The sequence below is a fragment of the Barbus barbus genome, assembly GCF_936440315.1.
Source record: "Barbus barbus genome assembly, chromosome: 48".
Classification (NCBI taxonomy): domain Eukaryota; kingdom Metazoa; phylum Chordata; class Actinopteri; order Cypriniformes; family Cyprinidae; genus Barbus; species Barbus barbus.
The window spans coordinates 20,884,302-20,905,648 of record NC_136726.1 but is presented as its reverse complement, the minus strand read 5'-3'; the positions used below and the strand labels follow the sequence as shown (position 1 = coordinate 20,905,648).

At 39.6% G+C, this 21,347-nt stretch overlaps 1 protein-coding gene across 1 annotated transcript in view; it reads right to left on the bottom strand.

Moving 5' to 3' along the window:
* The window catches only part of ankrd26 (ankyrin repeat domain containing 26), a 37,366-nt gene that overhangs the window by 11,049 nt on the left and 4,970 nt on the right, over positions 1-21,347 (bottom strand). The window contains exons 8-33 of the mRNA XM_079412151.1: positions 21,186-21,218; positions 20,085-20,121; positions 19,921-19,993; positions 19,779-19,836; positions 16,921-19,214; positions 16,538-16,655; positions 16,018-16,082; positions 14,030-14,129; positions 13,247-13,299; positions 12,709-12,784; positions 12,576-12,620; positions 11,736-12,035; positions 11,560-11,637; positions 11,402-11,475; positions 9,524-10,291; positions 7,324-7,547; positions 6,705-6,890; positions 6,309-6,339; positions 5,776-5,917; positions 5,475-5,688; positions 5,200-5,383; positions 4,971-5,117; positions 3,571-3,957; positions 2,894-3,475; positions 2,297-2,449; positions 764-939 (exon numbers count right to left, since the gene is read on the bottom strand). Coding sequence (XP_079268277.1) covers positions 764-939; positions 2,297-2,449; positions 2,894-3,475; positions 3,571-3,957; positions 4,971-5,117; positions 5,200-5,383; positions 5,475-5,688; positions 5,776-5,917; positions 6,309-6,339; positions 6,705-6,890; positions 7,324-7,547; positions 9,524-10,291; positions 11,402-11,475; positions 11,560-11,637; positions 11,736-12,035; positions 12,576-12,620; positions 12,709-12,784; positions 13,247-13,299; positions 14,030-14,129; positions 16,018-16,082; positions 16,538-16,655; positions 16,921-19,214; positions 19,779-19,836; positions 19,921-19,993; positions 20,085-20,121; positions 21,186-21,218 — 6,598 coding nt within the window. The remainder of the gene's footprint in view (positions 1-763; positions 940-2,296; positions 2,450-2,893; positions 3,476-3,570; positions 3,958-4,970; positions 5,118-5,199; positions 5,384-5,474; positions 5,689-5,775; positions 5,918-6,308; positions 6,340-6,704; positions 6,891-7,323; positions 7,548-9,523; positions 10,292-11,401; positions 11,476-11,559; positions 11,638-11,735; positions 12,036-12,575; positions 12,621-12,708; positions 12,785-13,246; positions 13,300-14,029; positions 14,130-16,017; positions 16,083-16,537; positions 16,656-16,920; positions 19,215-19,778; positions 19,837-19,920; positions 19,994-20,084; positions 20,122-21,185; positions 21,219-21,347) is intronic.

Below are 21,347 nucleotides of genomic sequence, written 5' to 3'. Positions count from 1 at the left end.
TAAGATGATAGGGAACAAACTGCTTCGTTTGAATGCATTTATATATTTTTTTAAAAACTTAAAAGTATGCAATAAATGGCATTACTGAAATATTTAAATATGGAAATAAATATATTAATCCAATTAAATACTTGAATATTATGCAACAAATTATTACTTAAATATATAAATATATTTAGAAAATAATAATTTTCATTTCAACAACTTAATAATATGCAATAAGTGACTACTGAAATATATGAAAATAAAACAATATACATATTAATTTAATGTAAATGTCTTGCCTTAACAGTATGCACTTAATATCATTAGTATTATATGAATCTAAATATTCATATAATTTATACACATAAATAATTTATGCAATATCTAAATGTAAATAGATTCATAAAATCTTTATTAATTTAACAGAATATTCATTGTGCAATAAATGACTACTGTAACATGCAAATATGAATATAAATGTGTTCATTTAATGTTCATATGTAAATGTCATATATAAATATATTCATATACATTAATATATATATATATATATATATATATATATATATATATATATATATATATATATATATATATATATATATATATACACACACACACACACACACACACACATACATAGAAATACTACTTTCTGTAATAAACTGCGATTTTAATTCTTCATGTCACCGATATCAGTACCATTGTTGTTACAGTGTGACGTATTATGTGAAGCCAATGAGTGTTTCTGGCCCCAGTTTACACAAATTAATGGTACCTCTGCACCGCATCCTCCAGCTGTTTAATGGTTTGCTCTTTGCCTGTAGAAGCAGCTAGCGCCTCCTCTAATTTCTGAGCGGTACGGCTGGCTTCTCGCTCCTTATCGTCCAGGGAGCTCTTCAACTGGCTGATGCGTTTCTCAGCCTGGACGTACACTTCCTCAGACTCCTGCAGCTGCAATTGAACACAAACAGAGTATAAGAGCAAGCGATTTGTAGTGTGGTGAGTGGTGACCCCACTTATTCACTGGTTGGTCTTTCAGGGTGGCCTGGGGTGGGGAGGAATCCAAAGCACATCAGCTGGTCACTGGGGTTCCTCAGGGATCAGTTCTTGGACCCCTCCTCTTCTCCATATACACTACATCACTGGGACCCATCATGCAGGAACATGGCTTCTCCTATAATTGCTATGCTGATGATACATAGATCTATCTATCATTTCAACCAGATGATCCAACGGTAGCTGCACGGATCTCAAGTTGCCTGGCGGACATCTCGGCATGGATGAAAGACTGAGCTTGTCTTCCCTGCCACTCCAACTCTACAGCATGACTTCATCATCCAGTTAGGTTCATCAACAATCACCCCATCAAGTTTAGTCAGAAATCTTGGTGTTATCTTTGATGACCAACTGACTTTCAAAGACCACATTGCAAAAACTGCTCGATCTTGCAGGACATCAGAAAGATCAGGCCCTTCCTAACGGAGCATGCTGCACAACTTGTCCAGGCCCTTGTCATTTCTAGGCTGGACTAATGCAATTCTCTTCTGGCTCGACTTCCATCATGCAAAGTCAAACCTCTACAAATGATTCTGAATGCAGCGGCATGACTGGTCTTCAATAAACCCAAAAGGGCCCATGTCACACCTCTCTTTAATCTCCCTGCACTGGTTGCCGGTTACGGCATGCATCAAGTTCAAAACACTGATGCTTGCATATAGAACAGCCACAGCACCCTCCTACTTCCACTCACTTTTACGAATCTACATTCCCTCCAGAAGTCTGAGATCCACTAGTGAGCGACGCCTCATGGTACCATCATAGAGAGGCACAAAATCACTTTCCAGAACATTTTCATTTACCGTTCCCGGCTGGTGGAATGATCTTCCAACCCCTATCCGGAATGCTGAATCCCTGACAATTTTCAAGCAACTGCTGAAAACTCACCTCTTTCATCACTATCTGACTTCATCCTAATAAAAAAACAACATCTTTTTCTCTTTTCTTTAATCTTTCCCTGTCTAGCTTGTACTTATTTGAACAATGTTTGAGACCTGGTATTACGAGCACTTCCTGTATCAATTTGCCTCTTTAAGATGAATCGCTTGATGTATTCCCCAATTGTAAGTCACTTTGGATTAAAGCATCTGCTAAATGAATAAATGTAAATGTATTTATATTGCTGAATTCAATAAATGAACATATCTTGTTCCTGAGAATGAAGCTACTCCGGTTAAACACAGATTGTACTGTTAATGACTGACAACAAACAGATCGGACGGTTTTCAGGAAGTATAAGATTAATGGTTACCTTTCCCTTCAATCTGTCCATGTCCTTGAGTGTGCGCGCCTTCTCTTCCTCGAGATCATTACGGTACCGTGTGTTGACCTCCAGAGAAGCCTCACACATGGACAGCTTCTTCAGACAGTCAGCCAGTTCCTGCTGCAGCTGCCTCAGAGAAGCCTGCACAAAAACAACAGCTTAATTCTCTCGTTGGATATCTAAAATTAACATATAACCTAAAATACCTCAAATCTTTTTTATTATATTTCTCATATTATTATTATTTTAAATTTGTTTAATTATTTTTGCATGAATTTTATTAATTATTTCAATAACTTTTGACCACTGCATAATCAATTAAATGTTTTTGTTGTGTTGTATATATGCATTTGTTTTTATCCTATTTTACAAATTTTGTTATTTAAATATTTTTATTTTATATTAAAATATTTTTTAAAAATCAATTATTTACATATTAAAACAATATATTGACATACATATTTGTGTGTTTGTGTATATATAAAGCACTTTAGTGACACGACAGGATGTTGTTCACTTACAGTAAAGTGCAGTGATACAGCCTTTTCTAAAGAAAAAAAACAATTCAATCTCCATGTCCTCTACCTCTCTCTCAGCTTTCTCCTGCTCTAGTTTGTAGTTCTGCTCTCTCAGCTCGCTGTTCGTCTTCGCCAGCTCTTTGCTTCTCTCCTCCACCAGGTGGACTCTCTCCTCTCCGTCCGCACGTAACTGGTTCAGCATTTCTGCAAAGTTTTGGTGCACATCTGTAACGGCTTTATCCTTCGCTGAGCCCTTGTTGAGCGCCTCCTCCAGCTGCTGTCGTAGCAACGCGTTCTCGCTCTGAGCCTGGGCCAGTCTCTCCTGCATGGCTTCCTGTTTGGCCCCGGCACGGCTAGCCTTCTCCCGTTCACTCAGTACCGTGGCCTCCAGTTCTTTGAGTTTGGCCAGGGCCTGGTCTTTCTCCCGGGCCAGAGTCTCCAACAGCACGCCTTTCTCAGCGACGGTTAGAGCATTACGGTGACACTCGTTCTCCAGGCTGTTGGCACGCGCCTCGGCCCTGCTGAGTTTCTGGGACAGGGACTGGATGGTGTCCCGTTGGTTACTGGACTCAAAGATGTGCTTTTCCTGCACCCGCTGGTGCTCCTCACGGTCTCGCTGGAGAGTGCGCTCTGCATCCGTGCGTGACGCCTGAGAGGTTGCAACAATAATAAAAGACAAATTGATAGCAGTTCCTAAAATCCCTTCCCTATGGTTGAACAAAAACAAAAAAACCTGAAGCTGACCTGGCATCTCTCGGCCTCCTGTAGCGCCGCTTGAAGTCGTGCTCTGCTCGCCTCAGCCTCGGCCTCCAGTTGCTGCCTCACCTGCCTCTCGTGATCCAGTTTGGCCGTTATCACTGAGCATTCGGCCTTCAGCGCGCTCAGCTGCCCGTTGTACTGGAACACAGTCTGGGCCAAGGCCTCCTCGCTCAGTTTCATGTCCCTGCGGGCGTCCTCCAGTCTCTCGCGAAGGGCGTCGTGCTCCTCCGCCAGCCGTGACTCTTCCTGTCGGCTGTGGGACTGCGAGCGGTCAAGCTCGGCCCGAGCGGCGTTTAGCTCATCCTGTAGGGCTCGGTTTTGTTGCATCAACTCTCGCTCACGGTCTGATGCCTCTGTTAACTGGGACATGGCCTGAGCACAGCATCAGAAATGAACTTAGTTTAACACGAGACAAACACATTTTAGCATTTTTTTAAAAAAACGACACAGCATGTGGCCTGGCTGCAACAGAGTGACTGGCTCTGTAACTTAAGTTAATACCTAAGTGCAGGTCATTAGGACAAAGCTTGAAAATCTGACCAATCACATGTCAGCAAAAAGGATTAGAGCAATTGGGTTACACGGAAGATCTGCTGACTGTGTTTTATATGCGGTAAACCTAAATCATGAAGTTCATGTATTTAATTTTAAAGTATTTTATTTAAGAAAATTGGTCATTTGTTCTTAATTATGACCAGGGCCATCCTTAGCTGATGCGGGGTCCGGTGTGAAATAGGGAACGGGGCCCCCTCGTTCCTCAAAGCGTGGGACCCAGTGCGCCCGCACTAGTTGCACCCCCTAAAGGACGGCCCTGATTATGACATCACTGCATACGTGACTGTAAAAATATGAGATCACTGCATATTGGTAAATTTGTTCTCAATATTCTCAATTTGTTCACATATGTGATTGCAAAGATATTATATAACTGCATATTGGTAATTTGCTGTATTAAGCTTATGGTCTTCATGATTTCTTAGATGTCATAGAAGCTGCATATGTGATTGTAAAGATATGACATGTAAATATGTAAAGACATATTTGACTGTGAAGCTATGATGTCACTGCATATATGGCCATAAAACTGACGGCACTACATATGTCTATAAAGCTATGACATTGCATATTTGCATATTTGATTGTAAAAATTGTGACATCACAGCATCTGTGATTGTAAAGTTCTGACATTAATGAATAAGTGTAAATCGATGATAACACTGCATATTTGCCTGTTAAGCTATGATGTCACTGCATATATGGCCGTAAAGCTATGACATAATCAGCACGGCATGTGTGGCCATAAAACTGAGACTTCACTGCATATGTGATTCTATTCCCTGACAAACACAATAAATAGTTGGTGTTTGAGAAGGTGACAGCAGTACCTCATTGCTCTTGTTGAGGTTTCGGAGGTTCTCCTGCTCAATGTCCTGCTGCTTACACAGGTGGTTGTTGAGTAACTCCTCCTGTAGGGCACGAGCACTGCGCTCATGAGACAAGAGACGCTGAGACTCATCTCTGTCCTCTTCAATCTAAACACACAAACACACTGTTCAGTAAACTGTGTTATGGGCTGGTTTTACCAGCTAAACCTAACAGTGTACTGCAGTTGACCTGTTTGATGCTGTTCTTCAGGGCTCTGATCTCCAGTTCCAGACTGCGGACTTTCAGCTCAGCTTTGTGACGCTCCTCGGCCTCGGCTCGCTGCTGCTCCTCTTTTCTCTGGAGCTGCTCACGGGTTTTATTATACAGCATGTGAGCGCTCTGATGCTTTTCCTGTTCCTGTCTCAAAAGGAACCTTCCAAGAGAGGAGAGAGAGAAGAGAGAGTCAACTTCACAAACCCCGGAGAGCTGCAGCCCTCCTTCCACATGCACTGAGTTGAGCTCACTTGAGATTGTTCATGTCTGTTTCCAGCTCCAGTTTGAGATGTTCAAGGCTGGACTTGCTGCCTCTGATCTCATCCAGCAGGATCTTGAGCTCGCTGCGTTCCTGCTCCAGCTGAGAGGTTTTATCCGCTAGACGGCTGTGTCTGTCTCTCTCCCTCTGGATAGTGCGTTCGTACTCATGAAACATGTTCTGTAGTTTCACCACACTCACAGAGTCTGCATGACAGACATAAACACATCTTCATTTGCTGTACATCTGAACTTAACTGTTTGCTTTCAGCTGACTGGAGCTGACCGACTCACCCAGATAGCTTGAGTCGAGTTGTTTGAAGAGCAGAGAGGCGTTGCGGTATCCAGATACTGGAGTCTCCAGCTCCTCAGTAGCTGTGTCAGAAGACTGGGTGAGATCTTCAAAATCATCCGCCATTTCCAGCTCTCCGGTGCTCTGCGTAGGAGACATTAAAGTCAATAGAACACATGCGTGGCACCGAGTAGGGGTCGACGGATATGTGTTTTTCAGGGCCGATGCCGATACTGATTGTTAAACCGATATTTTGAACAGATATATATGTCTGGTGTAAAAATTAAAAACAATATCAAAATTAAGAATAACAAAGGCTCTGACAAAAACTTTCTTTAAATGCATTTTATAGGAAAATTGGTTGTGAAAATTAACGATACTGATAACCATAAAAATGCTTAATATGGGCGCCGATAATCGGTTGACCCCTAACATTGAGTATACTGTGTTAAACTGGTAAATTTATGAGTAACAACTTCATATTTCTTCAACGAACACATATTTAGAGTTTTACCTTGTCAGGACAAAAGCTCACCTGTTCTTTCTTACGCCTTAAAGACGGGGACCTGTCAGAACAAAGAGAAAACATGGTTTAAGCTTTATCAGACAACACCAGTCTACCGGAGAGCAACTTTGGTGCTCTAAAATGAGGATATAATGCAGTATTCTCTTTAAAAAAAAATAAACGTTATAACAAGGCCCATAAGGAATCTGCCCACTTTTTTTGTTTTCATTTATTTTGAACTGATTGTTGGTGTAAGCATTGCAGGTGTAAATATTGCAGGTGTTCAAATTTGGTAGAGTTCTGTGGGCACATATTCTGTGCAGGCCACGTTATACTTAGAATATTACTGCTGCAACATTGCAACATCTAAAATCGAGCTGTAAATAATACATTACATTAAAAAGCACGTAAATACTGCATGTATACCTCCTGTCCTCTTCCGACAGCTCACTTAAAGTACTATCATCAAAGACAGACTCGAGGTCTCCATTATGACGAGTCGCAGGTCGGGAGGGTTTGCCCTGCAGATGGGGAGCTACACAGAGATTTCTGGCTTGGCTACCTACAGTTTTCTTTTCCTCCTCCTCATCTTCCTCACCATGTGGTGGTGCCCTGTCAGTATTGGAGGTGCACAGATCTCATCATGAAGTTAAAATCAAAGATTTACCAAAAAAAACTGGCAACTGCACACCCTCCACCAGGGAAATAAAACAGCAATGATGACACCAGAAGAAAATTCAGAGCTTCAGCAAAAGCCTGATGGCAATACTGTTGTGTTCTATTAGCATGAAATGTAACTGACAAAATACAATTAACACAATACTTGCATACCATGATTATAATTTTTTTATGTATGTATATACTTTAGAAATAGAATGAAAATAATCTATCAGCCATGGCTGCTCGCGGAAAGCTCTTTACTTCAAGGTGTCCTCAGTAATTTCTTTCAGTAATATTTAAAATAAAATATCAAGTTTTTCTACGTGACTGATCACAAAAACATCTCCCTTCACATTAACTCCATCTAGTAATGTGACATATGTACCTTCTCAGACTTCTTGTCAGATGTCTTGGTGAAACACTACCCTCTCTTCCCAAAGACCTGCTGTCAGCCTTCCCTTCCTGTTTAGGTTTTGGGTTCCCAGAGTTGGTGTCAATTTTCTTCCCTTTTCCTTGGTCAAGTTCACCTCGTTCTCTGGTTGCTCTGTTTTCCCATAAAGCACTGGGCTGGTGTTCTCCCCTCATGCCATCCGCCTGTTCCTTACCACCCTAAAAAAAGAAGATATTATTTCTTGAGAGAGTTAAAAACATATGCACCTAAGCATTACTTTAAGAACAAAATTAAATTCTGTATTTAAAACTACTTCTGGGAAACGTACAGGAATGTATTGATTTAGTCAATTGATCATGCAAAACATTCATATACAGTCACATACAAGACAAAACTGAGCAAAACACCACACAATACATGTCTTCTTTTCTTATTTAAAGAAGCACTAGCAACATAAAACACACTTCAAGCCAACATCAACAGAGAAGTTCTGTTGTTGAAAACTCCTCCGTTGAGACACATCATGAAAACACACACTAACACTAGTATGACAGATCTTCAGGAAGATGAGGAGAGATCTTCAGACAGCTAAAGGAAGCGATCCTTGGCACACATGCACACGACAGATGAGGTGTGAACTGACGCCCAAGTGCGGCCTCAAGTGAAGCATTTGACACCACTGCATAAAATTAACTGATAAATATTTAATAAAGTGACAGACTGGATTCAAGACAAGTGCTGGTCAGGTCACACAAGTTAAAACATATACAGGACAAGACAGGACAACTGAAGACCCCATGAAATCAAACTTTGCTTGAGTTTGAGGAGTGAAAAGCAATAAGCATACTACTGTCTAAAACAATTATTGTTGCACAATGAGCACAAGCTCATTATGACCGCAGCCCAAATCATGGTTTTTCAAGGTTTATGATATAAATAATAAAGGATGGCTGTTAAAAACAATAGAATGAACTAAAACTAGCAAAAATCATTTACAGTAAATAAAATAAATTAAAACACTTAAAAATAACACTTAAAATAAAAATGTCAAAATATTAACAAATACTGTTATAGTATACGAATAATGCTAAAGTAATACTAATTTCATGGTGTCTTAAAATGCATGAAGAATGTAAATGATTTGAAAACACTGTGGAATTGAATCGGTAGTACAAAAAATGTTGACAATAACAACAATAACATAATAGCTCTGTTTCAAAAACTAGTGTGCTGCCTCACTGACTATTGCCTACATAGGCAGCTGCCTTCTATGGTACCATGACAACCATCATAGAACATCATAAATTACTGATTTGAAAGATTTTATATAGGCAGAAACCTGCAATATGAAGCACAAGGGAGACGCTTGCGTTCTGCAAGTGAACATCGCTTTATTGTGCTATCCCAAAGGAGACAGCAAAATAAAAGTCATTTTAAAAATGGCTGATCTGGCCAGATTCCACAATTAGAAAATAAGCCGGGAGGAGTATTAATGAATTGTGGTAAACCAGACAAGCGAAACAAATAAAAAAACAGATCACCAATTTTTGGTTAAAAACGACTGATAAGAACAAGCTCTAAGTATGGGTTCCCAGACAGACAAAGACTCAGATTCAATGACTGTCATCTCAGCTTTGTTGCTTTGTACAATAAAGTCTTATTTTGACTTCATTGAGAAGACCATTGCTTGCTCCACAATACATACAAATAACGTGATTAATTAGGTTGATATAGAACTTTTTTCAACACTGTATAAAATGCAAATATTTTCAAATTTACAATTACAATAATTGTTTTTCTACATGAATGTGCTTAATTAGCTGCAAAGCACTGCAACATGAGCACAGATTTACAGTTAAAGAGCTTATAAAAGCTTTTAAAAATACGTTTTTGGACAAAACAAGGCATCTCAGAAGGCAACATAATCAGAAGCATGTCATGTCTAAGTAGGCAGCTCACTAGGTTTGGAACAGAGCTAATGATTAGCAAAACCTGAGATAGGGAACAGCTGTGTGATTTGGCCCATCAGTGTCTGGGCAGCATTACAAGACGACAGACAGGTTTTTTTTTTTTTAAGCTGGAGCTTTTCTCTCACATTTTGAGTTTATGTGAATGAAGAACAAGAAGACAGAGGCAAAACTGAAAGTCTTCATTCGTTATATAAGTTTGTCTGAGACTCCTCCCGGGGTCCTACCTCAAGTCTGGACTTCCACAAGCCCTCATCAACCTCATCGGAGTCAGAAGAGGGCACTTCTAGAAATTTAGGTGGGACTTCTAGCTCATTCTCAACAAGCAATGAAGGTCTGTGAAGTTCTTCAGGTTCTTCATCTACGTTGCTTCCAGAATCTAATGGATACTTTTCTTTGCTTCCACTATCAGGTTCCTCAATGTCATCCGCTTGGTTCTCTGGCTCCTGGGCCTCATCTGTTAGGACTTCTGGGATGATTTGTGGGTTGTGTTGGTCACTGAGAAGCTCTGCATCGCTGACCTCAACACTAACCGTGCAGTGGACACTTTCAGACTGTGAGTCCTCAAGGCCTGACTCTCTCTGCTCTGGGATGGGCAAAAGTATGGCACTTCTCGCCTGGGCGGTGGACCGCACTATTGGCTCTCCCTCTTCCTCACTGGAATCTTCATCATCTGCTTCCTTTACCACCTCTTTCTTTTCCTCCTCATCATATTGTTCATCTTCTTTCCACTCCTGCTCCGAAAGGTCACTTGGTGGCTCCTTGTGCTCCAGTTCTCCGAACCTCTCTTTTAGTTCAGCAGCCACGTTTTTATATTGAGACTTGGTCTCCTTTTTTTCATTATCCACCCAGATTTTCTCATAGCGTTCCTCCCAGGGAATCTCATCAGCTTTCTCCTCTTGTTCGTCCTCTCTAGGAGAGTTTGGGCACTCCAGTGGTTCATGGTTAGATGGCCTATTTATGTCTACGGAAGATGCTTGTAATGCCTCTCTTGCCTTTATTTGCACAATTAGACAAAAGGATAGAATTAACAATGAAAAACCAAACAAGTCTGGTTGACAAGGATTTCAGACCAAACTTGAGACACATGCAAGTGACTCGTGCCAACATTTAAACTGTATCACTGTCACAAACACCACATTTAACTAAAATGAAGCACAAAGGAAACATGTGGTGCCATTAAAGACCAAATCCACTGAAGAAAACATCACTGGAGCTTCCATTAGACAACCGTATTTTCCACATTGTTAAAGGCAGATTCTTTCCATTTAAAATAAATTAATAAAAGGATAGAAATTAAAATCTTATCAAGCTTTTCATTAGTCGTTGAAATATTACAATATACTGTTTTTCTCTATCAAATTAAATAAAAAAAGTAATTGCAATACTAAATGCAATTAAATGCAATAATGGCAAATGTAAAAAAGGAATAGCAACAACATTTAAAAAAACTTTTAACAGCTTCCACGTATCACAGTTAGATGAAGTGAGAGAGAAGTGTTTATTACGTTTGAAATATGGATATTTTTCTTACAAAAACACATGGATTCGCTACAGAAGGCCTTTATTCACCCCCCGGAGCCGTGTGAGGCACATTTTATTACGGATGCGCACGCTTTATTTGACGTCTTGTGGACTGTTGAACAGAAACACCCGCCCACTGCAATGATAGAGCTTAGAAGAGCCAGGACAATTTTTAATATAACTCCGATTGGATTCGTCTGAAAGAAGAAAGTCATATACACCTAAGATACCTCGAGGGTGAGTTAATCACAGGGTAATTTAAATTTTTGGGCGAACTATCCCTTAAATGCTAAAACAATAACAGTAACATAAATCAAATTAAAATGTAAAGTTTCAGGTTTTATTTTATTTTCGATCATCAGTCAACCTGTGTAAACTCTGTTAATCAGTAGGTGGGTCTTCTGTGCTCTTGTAGATTGTTTTAATTGCTTCATTTTGTTTTATTTTAAATTTTGGCACATAGTTTGCAGACATTTTCAATAATGAAATGCTTAATCGGATTTTGATTTTTATCTTATTATTAATTTATTTAAAGTTGGCAGAATCCACAGAGCTGTTTTTTTTTTCTATGAATCGCCCACCTGATCTGCATCTTCGCTTGCGTCAGAACTGTGTTCACTCTCGGCATCTTCAGCTTTGGGTTTCTGCTGATGAACTGAAGAGAAATTCAGACATGTTACTATCTAATATAAAGTACAGTGAGAAGTATTAAACCCTGAATGTTCACCCTCAGATTTACCTGCATCAGGCTCAGCGACATTTGGCAGTGAAGCTGTCTTCTTGGCTGGACTGGAAGTGTCCATATCCCAGTCCGATTCTGTAAATAAAGAAGTTATGTAATCAGTATATATATTTATTGAAATCACCGCAAAATCTAAGAGACTAAATTTAAGATTTTTAGTTTCTGAGTTCTACCTTCACTCTCTGGCTTCTGATTGGAGTCCAAGCGCAGCCGTGGCAGTGGTTGCGGTTTTGAGCTGGCATTCGGGTTGAGAGATCGTGGATTAGGTAGAGGTGGTGTGCTTGAGGTTGTGGGTTTGTTTCTCTCTGGATTGACTTCTTTATGTTCCCTGGTGTCCACATCCTGTTGCTGAGGTGTTATGGGTAGTGCAGAGGCTGCTGGACTTTCAAAGAGGGGTTCCTCATCTAGCTTATGAACTGGGTAGTTCTTACTGGCCTTACTGGTGGTGCTGGCGGAGTCCCAGTCTGAAGCATCTATGTGAGGCAGTGAAAATAAATGATAAATGCAAACCTAAAAGAGGCTGTCTTCAACGCCAGTGTGAAACTGAAGAGTTTTCATCGACATTCGGACTGAAGATCTTTCAAGCTAAGCAGGTTAAGAAAGAGTGTTTTTAAATTTATTATATATATAAAATATGCATTTATTTTCAGCCTTTTTGCCATTTGACAGAGGACAGTTGAGAAGGACAGGGAATCATGTGGAAAAAGGCTAGGCAAACAGGAAAATGGCAGAAGCCGAATCGAAACTTGTGTCGCCCACTGCATGTGCACTAACTGCTAGGCCCTGGCTCTGATATTAGCAAGTATCAGCAGAACGATCAGTGAACTAATGGAAGTACATAGAGAATAAGAGCTTGAGTATCTGACCTGGAGGCCATTGGTGATTTGATTTTGATTTGTGTAAATTAAGACAAAGCATGAACACATCAGACATACAAAACATTAATTGAATGCAAAATTTGATTTGGGAAGGATTCAGAAAATGTTTTAGTGAAGGAAAAACTTCAAGATTACCTTCAAGATCATCAGCATCCCCCAAACCAAGCTCTTCCATTAGGTCTGTAAGAACAGATATGTTTAACTGAGAAGCCAAACATGTTACAACATAATTTAATTGTTGTGTTTTAAAAAAAAAGAAGGAGATGACCTGTTTTCTTATTAGCTTCTTTTGAATCCATCAGCTTACTAAGAACAGAGACTGGCTCCCTTTTGATCACTTTGGGCTGTGAGGAAAAAAGTTACATTTATTATTAAATTCAGAAGTTTCAAAAATTATTTATTTATATTTATGAATTCACTTTAACATTCATGCATTTGGCAGATGCCTTTATCCAAAGCGACTTACACTGCAAATGTTTTTTTTAATCAGATCATGTATTTCCTGGAAATTGAACCCATGACCTTGGTGTTGCTAGCACCTTTCTATTTGTGCTACATGAATACAATAATATTTTATCAGTAGAATTCACAATTTTTCTTCAACTAAATAAGGTGTTACTGCAAAACATACAGACTTTATTTAAACATTATAGTGTAGATAATTTCAGTACGTTGTTGCTGTTTTTTTGTAAACATTACATATTGACTTTAACAATCTAATCAATGTCTTTTACCAAAAAATGTGGAAAAATGTTTCATTGGGAAAAAGCAAATCAAGTTAAAAAAACTTTCAAAATGTAGCTTACTGGTATTTCGGTTGCCTTCTCTTCTTCATCATCATCCTCATCATTTCTTAAAACTGAAAGGCAAGGGGCAATGTTTAAAACTCCCCACAAAAAACTTGAAAATTAACGGACAAAGACAAGCTTCCATGTTACGAGTGCGCAGGCATGCACATGCAGCGATGGAGATCTCCCATGATGCCTGTGAACTGGGGTTTGGCAGTAGCCAAATATTCAAACACAATAAAAGAAATAGTTCATTTCAATGAATTCATCTTATAAACATGAGCAAAAATAATGGACCTTTCCCACTAAAGCATGTATTAGTTGAGCATCATGCCGTGTCACATCACATGCCTTGAATGCACAGGTGACAACAGATGCATAAGACAAGAGATCAGGATTCGAGAACAAGATGTTAACATGACGGCTGTAACGGTGATGATTAATCCAGCAGGACAACAGCAAATCAGGAATGCCTACCCATCGGCCTGCAGCCTCCTGGCTGGCCTATACTTCTCAATAAATTAACGTTCCTCCCTCCTCTTACAAAGGAGGGAACGTATAAGAAGTCTACAAAGGAATTCAATGAGATTATGAAATGCAAATCTACAAATAACCTAAACTTTGCATAATTTAGTATAGCAAGTCTTGTAAAACATCTGTTAAGCAGAAGCGATGGAAAATGTCAATCTTTTTCATATTTTCAAGCATGAAATGGTTGCAGAAGGCTACACAGACAAAGCTATTACGGTATTCCATTCTCAAATGCAATCATATTTTTATATCCCTAAATGCCTTACATACCTTCAGTGTTCTCCTCACAAATACTGTACATAGATCTATGTGATTTGGCGGAAGTGTGTAGAGCACTGGCCACTTTCTTCTGTGGGCTCTCAGAACCAGACTGCGAGGGAAAAATTTGAGAATATCAGGATGAAATGTGGTCACAGTCATTAGTCATTTCCATGAGTACAAATCTAACCCCCGGTTTCATAGACAAGGTTTAAGCCTAGTCCCAGACTAAAATGTAAGTATGAGCTGTTTTAACTGAAAGAAACTTGCACTGACTGATCTTAAAATATATCATTGCCTTTGAATTGTCTCAAGATGGACACGAGTAATGTGTTTTTCTGAGGCACTTTTATTAATATTTACTTCAATGTCCTAATTGAACTATGGCCTAATTTAGTCTAAACCCTGTCTGTGAAACCGGCATTAATGTTTAAGCATATAATGATATTCTATGGAGTTGTGTGCTTCTAATTTTATAGCAACAGTTTGGACAGGACCCTTTTCTATTCTAACATGACAGTGCCTCTGTGTATAAGGCAAGGTTCAAAAAGAAAAAGAAAAAAAAAAAACTACTTGCTGAAAACAGAGCTGATTTTGACAGGGTAAAGAGGGTGATTTTTACACTACCATTGAAAAATTTTAACCAAAGTATGTTATAGACTTTTAATTAAGACCCTAAAGAATCATATCAACTTGTGCAAAATGGGCATCCGATGACCCCTTTAAATATATAGTAATTGTTAAATAATATAATTATTTATTAAATATAACTACAATTTATTTATCTGTAAATATAAATTAATTTTTGCATTTTTAAATAATTAAAACAACTTTAGTGTATAGTTTTGTTTACTTATTTCAAGTAAAATAATATAATTATTATTAAATATAACTACAATCTAACTAATTTATTTGAATAATTTCATATCCTTTTTGTTTAAAGGTGCCATAGAATGCATTGATACAATATTTTAAATTGTTCTCTGATATCTCCATAGAAGGTATGTGACTTAGGTAAGGGCAAAAGTTCTCCAGAAACGGTTTTACTTGTCCATTTACAACCCTAGGATTTGTCCCTAGAATGAAATGGTCTGTTATTATCTTATTTGGAAAGGTCATGAATAATAATGTGGAGCTCTGCTCTGATTGGCTGTTTCACAGTGCGGCTCATTTCAGTAGCTCACACAGCAAATAGATCTCTACTGCCCGGCGTGAACGATGGAGAGATTAGACATCCAACCTTATATGTTTGAGCCTTTATCAGACGAAGATACAGATTTTGAGAGATTTTGCAAGAATGTTTAGCATCCATAGTATGAACATGATCGCTGCAAGACGCTGGTAGAGTGAATTAGGCTTGAGAGAGAGTTGTGAGTGAGGGTGTGGACGCAGCCTCTGTGTTACCAGATCCAGCTGTTAAAAGCGGTTTTGGACTTTGTTTGTCACATTAGAAAGTTAATAAAAGTAGGATATCGCAGTTTAGGGTCAGCGATATCTTTATCGTATCTTAATCGCTAAAGATTTAAAATAATTTTGGTTTATTTTTATTTATTTATAGGTCTTTGTTTGTTTTAATAGCATCGATGATTCGGCTGTGCAGGTCCGGCTGGCCTAGAACATGGGCTGGGATACATTAAACAAATGTTGGGTGTGTAAACATTAATGATCCCGACACTAATACAGTCTGTGTTATGTTGGGATTCGCCTCTTTTTCAATGTCTTTTGCATGCATAAGATTTACATAAGAAGGAGGAAACAACGTTGTTTGAGGCTCACGGTATGTTATTTCCATGTACAGAACTCTTATTATTTATTCCATTCTATGGCACCTTTAACTAATTTATATTTAATTCCACAAACTCCTTGCCATTCTATCACAAACTTCACGGTGTTTTCTAATCACCGGTTGGGAAATTCCTGATTGTGATGATGTACACATATACTGCATTTCTGTATAGAGACTTCATCAGCTTTGCTTGGTTTAATGTCTTGCGACTGACCTCTGAATCCCAGGGAGATTCGTCATTTTCATCTTCCTTTTCGAGTCCCAATTCTGAAAGGAAATCTGGAAAAACATGCAAAGAATCGTATATATTTAGGGGAAGTCGTGGCCTAATGGTTAGAGAGTCGGACTTGTAATCCGAAGGTTGCGGGTTCGAGTCCCCGGCCGGCAGGGATTGTAGGTGGGGGGAGTGAATGTCCAGCGCTCTCTCCACCCTCAATACCACGACTGAGGTGCCCTTGAGCAAGGCACCGAACCCCCAACTGCTCCCCGGGCGCTGCAGCATAAAATGGCTGCCCACTGCTCCGGGTGCATGTTCACGGTGTGTGTGTGTTCACTGCTGTGTGTGTGCACGTTGGATGGGTTAAATGCAGAGCACAAATTCCGAGTATGGGTCACCATACTTGGCTGAATGTCACTTCACTATATGGTCAGTTAATACATTATATAAATGGTCACTAAATGCCACTGACATTGAAGTAAAAGAATCCATCAAACCATCAAGGATGAAAATGTACCTCTTCGCTTTTCCTTGCTTGCACCACCATTTTGAGAATCTTTAGCCTTTTCCTCCGGTTCTTCCCTTTCATCTTCTTCTTCATCCTCTTCTTCCTTGTCCTCTGTGGAGGCCTCTTCCTATTCGAAGAATATGAGTTGCAAACCAGTATAAATGGCAAGCATTTTACACTCAAACCAGAATAAACTGTTGCAATAGAAGTGGTGTACTTCAACGAGATTAGATATATAAAGGAATAAAAGACACAAAACAAGTGGGATGAGCAAGAACACATTTCTCAGGACTGCATCTTCAGTGTTTGTCCCCAATCTATAGCTACCACATCTAGAAGCTATAACTACAAGCCACAAGCTATGGCTATTCTAGCCATCGTCTCCTGAGTACCTGTAATGATCCTGGCTTAGAACATCTTTCTTTCTTTACAGATTTATTAACAGTGTTCAGTTCAAGCAACTTCTCAAGTTCTTCCCCACCATCCTCTTCATCAGAATCAGAAGTGAGATCAACTTCATCTATGACGGTGTAGGGAATTTTTTCCTGAAGAGCTTTTTCTGGTTCATGCACCTCAGTTGGACGTTCATCTGCAAACTCTACCGAAAGGTCATCCTCATCTTGAGAGTTATGGCGTGAATGTTGAGGAGATTCCGGATTTGTAGATTTATTAATGTCCTGTGAGTCTTGATCCAGATGAATAAACGTTGAAGGCAATGGACTACAATGTTGGGGACTTGGCGAGTGGCTTGAGGAACTTGAGTTTTGTGGACTAGTTGCTGTTGAATGTTGATGGCTAGGTGCAGTAGATTGCCTAGATGATGTGTGTTTGGGACTAGGACTTGTTGGGGATTTTGGACTTGTTGGAACTGGGCTCATTGCATTTAAAGGTTTGGGGCTATTTGAGAGAGATCTCATCAGCAATGGTTTTTCCATTTGTGCTGGACTTGACGTGGTGGAAAGTTTTGGGCTACTATTGGGGAGATCTGAAGTCTGTGGTTGATCTGCATCATCAGTACATCCATCATCCTCTTCCAACATAGATTCATCATCAGAGACATCAGAGACCTGATCTATTCCAGAAAACTTGACCGAGCCACTTGCAAAGTCGTACTGCATTTGCTTCACTTGGCTGTCGTCCTCTTGAATTATACTCTGGTCTTCATCACTTTGTCCAACAATCATGGACACTGGTATAGTTTCACTCTCATCACTCTGATCGATGCACCCAGGGTCTTCTTGTAATGGACTCTGGGAAAGGTACTCAGTAGGTTCTTCATGTAAAGGACTCTGGGAAAGGTGCCCAGTAGTTTCTTCATGTAAAGGACTCTGGGAAAGGTGCCCAGTAGGTTCTTCATGTAAAGGACTCTGGGAAAGATGCCTAGTAGTTTCTTCATGTAAAGGACTCTGGGAAAGGTGCTCAGTAGGTTCTTCACATAAAGGACTCTGGGAAAGGTGTTCAGTAGGTTCTTCATGTAAAGGACTCTGGGAAAGGTGCTCAATAGGTTGTAACAATGCCCTTTTTGAAGTGTTGTCATCCTGAACCAAAGCCTCTTGATGTTGGTCTTTATCTGCACTTGGCATATCCATGTCTGATTCCTTATCTCCTTCAGGTATCCCATCACTTTTGTCTGAGCTACACTCCCAAGATACCTCAGGGCTCTCTGGTTCCTTCTGTCCCAGCAATGTCAGAAATAGGTTCAGTGGCTTCTTCGTTTGCACTTCTTCTTCCTCATCAACATCATCCCAATCATCTTCATCAACATCATCTGCAGTAGTTAAAGCCTTTGATTTAGGTGATGCTGAAGGAGTATCCAGATTGCTGGTATCAAGATCAGCTATTCCTTCATTTTGTCTAAGTCGTATATCATCAGTTTCATATTGAAGTTGTGGATCACATTCAATGGTTGTCCCTTGAGAGGGCTCCACTTCTAAAATGTTCTTCTCAGCCTTCAACAGCTCCTCATCGTCATCATCATCATCACTTTGGTTTTCAATCTTTCTCTCAATTGGATTTCTGTTTAATGTTCTGTCCACACTTGGTAAAGAAGTTTCACATTCTGCAGGAGGACTTGGACTATCACTGGCCTCCTCATTCTCCTCCTCATCAGAGAATCTCGCCTTGACTCTGACGGCTGACACAAGACAGCCATCCTCTAAATCAAGAATTCCTGGAATTGGACCTCCAAAAAGTGTCTTATCAGGAATTGTTTCTTTCATGTCCATTTTATCTGGAGCATCTTTTTCTTGATCTGTCTTTACCTTCAGAGGACTATCTCCTGAGACTCTATCCTCCATCATGTCCCGATTAGGTTGGTTGACATTTTCATCAGCCATATCTGATTGTTCCGTTGTACCAATAGCCATGGTTTTGGGGAACCCAGGAAGGCCTGTTGTCTCACAAGCCACAGCAGCCTCCTCTTCTTTATCTTCCTCTTCGTCATCTTCTTCCCCATCTTCATTTTCATCTTCTTTATCATCGCTGTCATCATCATCATCATCCTCATCTTCTCCATCCTCTTCCTCCTCCTCCTCTTCTTCTTCTTCACCATCATCGTCATCTTCACCATCATCATCCTCACTTTCAGCATTTTCTTCTTCAGATTCATCCTCTGGACTTTCGTTGCCTTCCATACCTAGTTTGCTACCAGAAGGCGGCTCTGAACCAGAAGGCTCATTCTGCCCACCTGATATGGCAGGGTGGATTGGGTTGAATAAAAACAATAAAGAAGTGAAGAGTTAGACAATGTACCACACAGAGGCACAGTGAGGGTTACCTTAAGGGTGCTGAAGGGAGTGGAGCTCATCTGGGGTGGGTGGGGTAAAGCGGCAGGTTGGGTTGCTACAGGGGGTTGGAGGGAGGTGCTGCTGGAGGGGAGTGATCTAGACAGTGGTGGGCGGATTGCACCCTCATCCTCACTGTCCGGTTCAGACTCTGATCCGCTCCAGGATTTGTCTGCATTCCGATCTGCTATAACTACAGACAGAGACAGCATATCACAATGCTCAGTGGACCCTTTTAAATTTTTTAAATTGTAGATTAGCTTAGCCAAACATTTTAAACACTTCAGTCTTTTCTCATTCAAGTGGACAATAGCAGTGTTTGCTTGCCTATTGTCCTTACCAAGATGGCCAACTAATGGGACTGCCTTGCCTTGAAGGGACTTTGCTACAGGGTAGAGGTTTCAAATCACAGCAACACAACCACAATTCTTACAGACTTCACAAAAATATTTAAATTTAAAACGTACCTTCTACATTTTCCCTTTTTGAGACGCTTATGAGTTTCTTCAAGTTTACCTTCTGTTTCTGTAAAAAAAAGCGTTGTATTACCCAATATTACATTATTTGAAATAAATTTTTCATGTGCTATTCAGAACTGCTTAAAAATACCTTTGGGCTCAAATCTAACTCGTCGTCATCATCTGATGAAGGCCAAGAATCAGCAGCAGCACTTTTTGATGCCCTGCAAATAAACAATTTCGTGCTAGATAAAATGATCATTTGTAGCTGCTTTTATCACCCATTTCTTTTTTGACATACCAATGCCATCTCACCTGCTAATGGAGTCTGTGTGAGAATTGTCTTCTGTATCTGAGGAGAGAAATATAAAAGATTACCTGCACTTAAGACAAAATAGAGCATAGCCAAAAAATAATCCATTGCTAATACAAACATTTTCTTGCCATAAAGTTAACTAGAAATATAAAGACCCATTACCAATTAGACTGAATATTCATTTGTGGTGAAACGATGCATTCCTACAGACCTATTCACACCGATAAATTATGTTTTTATCTCTTTTTTTCTCATTTGTTTGACAAAAAGACCAATGGGTTAAGACCGATAAGCATTTGGGTCAAGTATCTAAAACCTATTATTATAGGTTTGCTGAGCAAAAAGCAGTTTGATCGCAAACATTTTCTGATAAAGCGGGATGATGTTTAATGTATATCACCACAACATCTGGACAGCTATTACAGTACACTTCTATTATAGCATATATTTATATATGACAGGATTAAAGAGTAAGTAAAACATTACTTTTACATTAAATTGAGTGAAATCTGCATTGTCTGCTGAGCTGAGGTTTTTGCTTTAAATTGTTCCAAGACTGGATTTTTTTTCACCTAGTCTCATTTTTTAACTTCATTCTTGGTATGAGTAGGTCTTTAATCTAGCATGTAAGCATACAACACATACAAAGAACAGCTCCTATGACAAGACGCACCATGATTTACCAATTTAAGCAACACTAAATGATCTCACACTACTCTTAATATTGTGTCTTAAAGGAATAGTTCACCCAAAAATGAAAATGTGCTTAAAATTTACTCCCCCCTCAGGCCATCCAAGACGTAGATTGAGTTTGTTTCCTCATCAGACCAGATTTAGAGAAATTATTGTGGTGTTTTTATCAGCTGTTTGGACTCTCATTCTGACGGCACCCATTCACTGAAGAGGGTTCATTGCTGAGCAAGAGATGTAATCTTAAATTTCTCCAGATCTGATCTGATGAAGAACAAACTCATCTACATCTTGGATGACCTAAGGATGAGTACATTTTCAGCAAATTCTCATTTTTGGGTGAATCTCTGAAATGGCAAAGAATAATGTGTCTGATCTACAGCACGTTGGTTGGCACACATTGGCAATACCTTTCCCTGCTCCTGCGGACCTGCTTCCTGCTGCTACAACAGATGAGTGTGGAGTAACAGTGGGGAAACAGAACCGAATCAAAACACTGCAGTCAACACTGCAGCAATACTGACATACATTTACAAATGACACTAAAATCCTTCAATTATGCAAATCAAGTT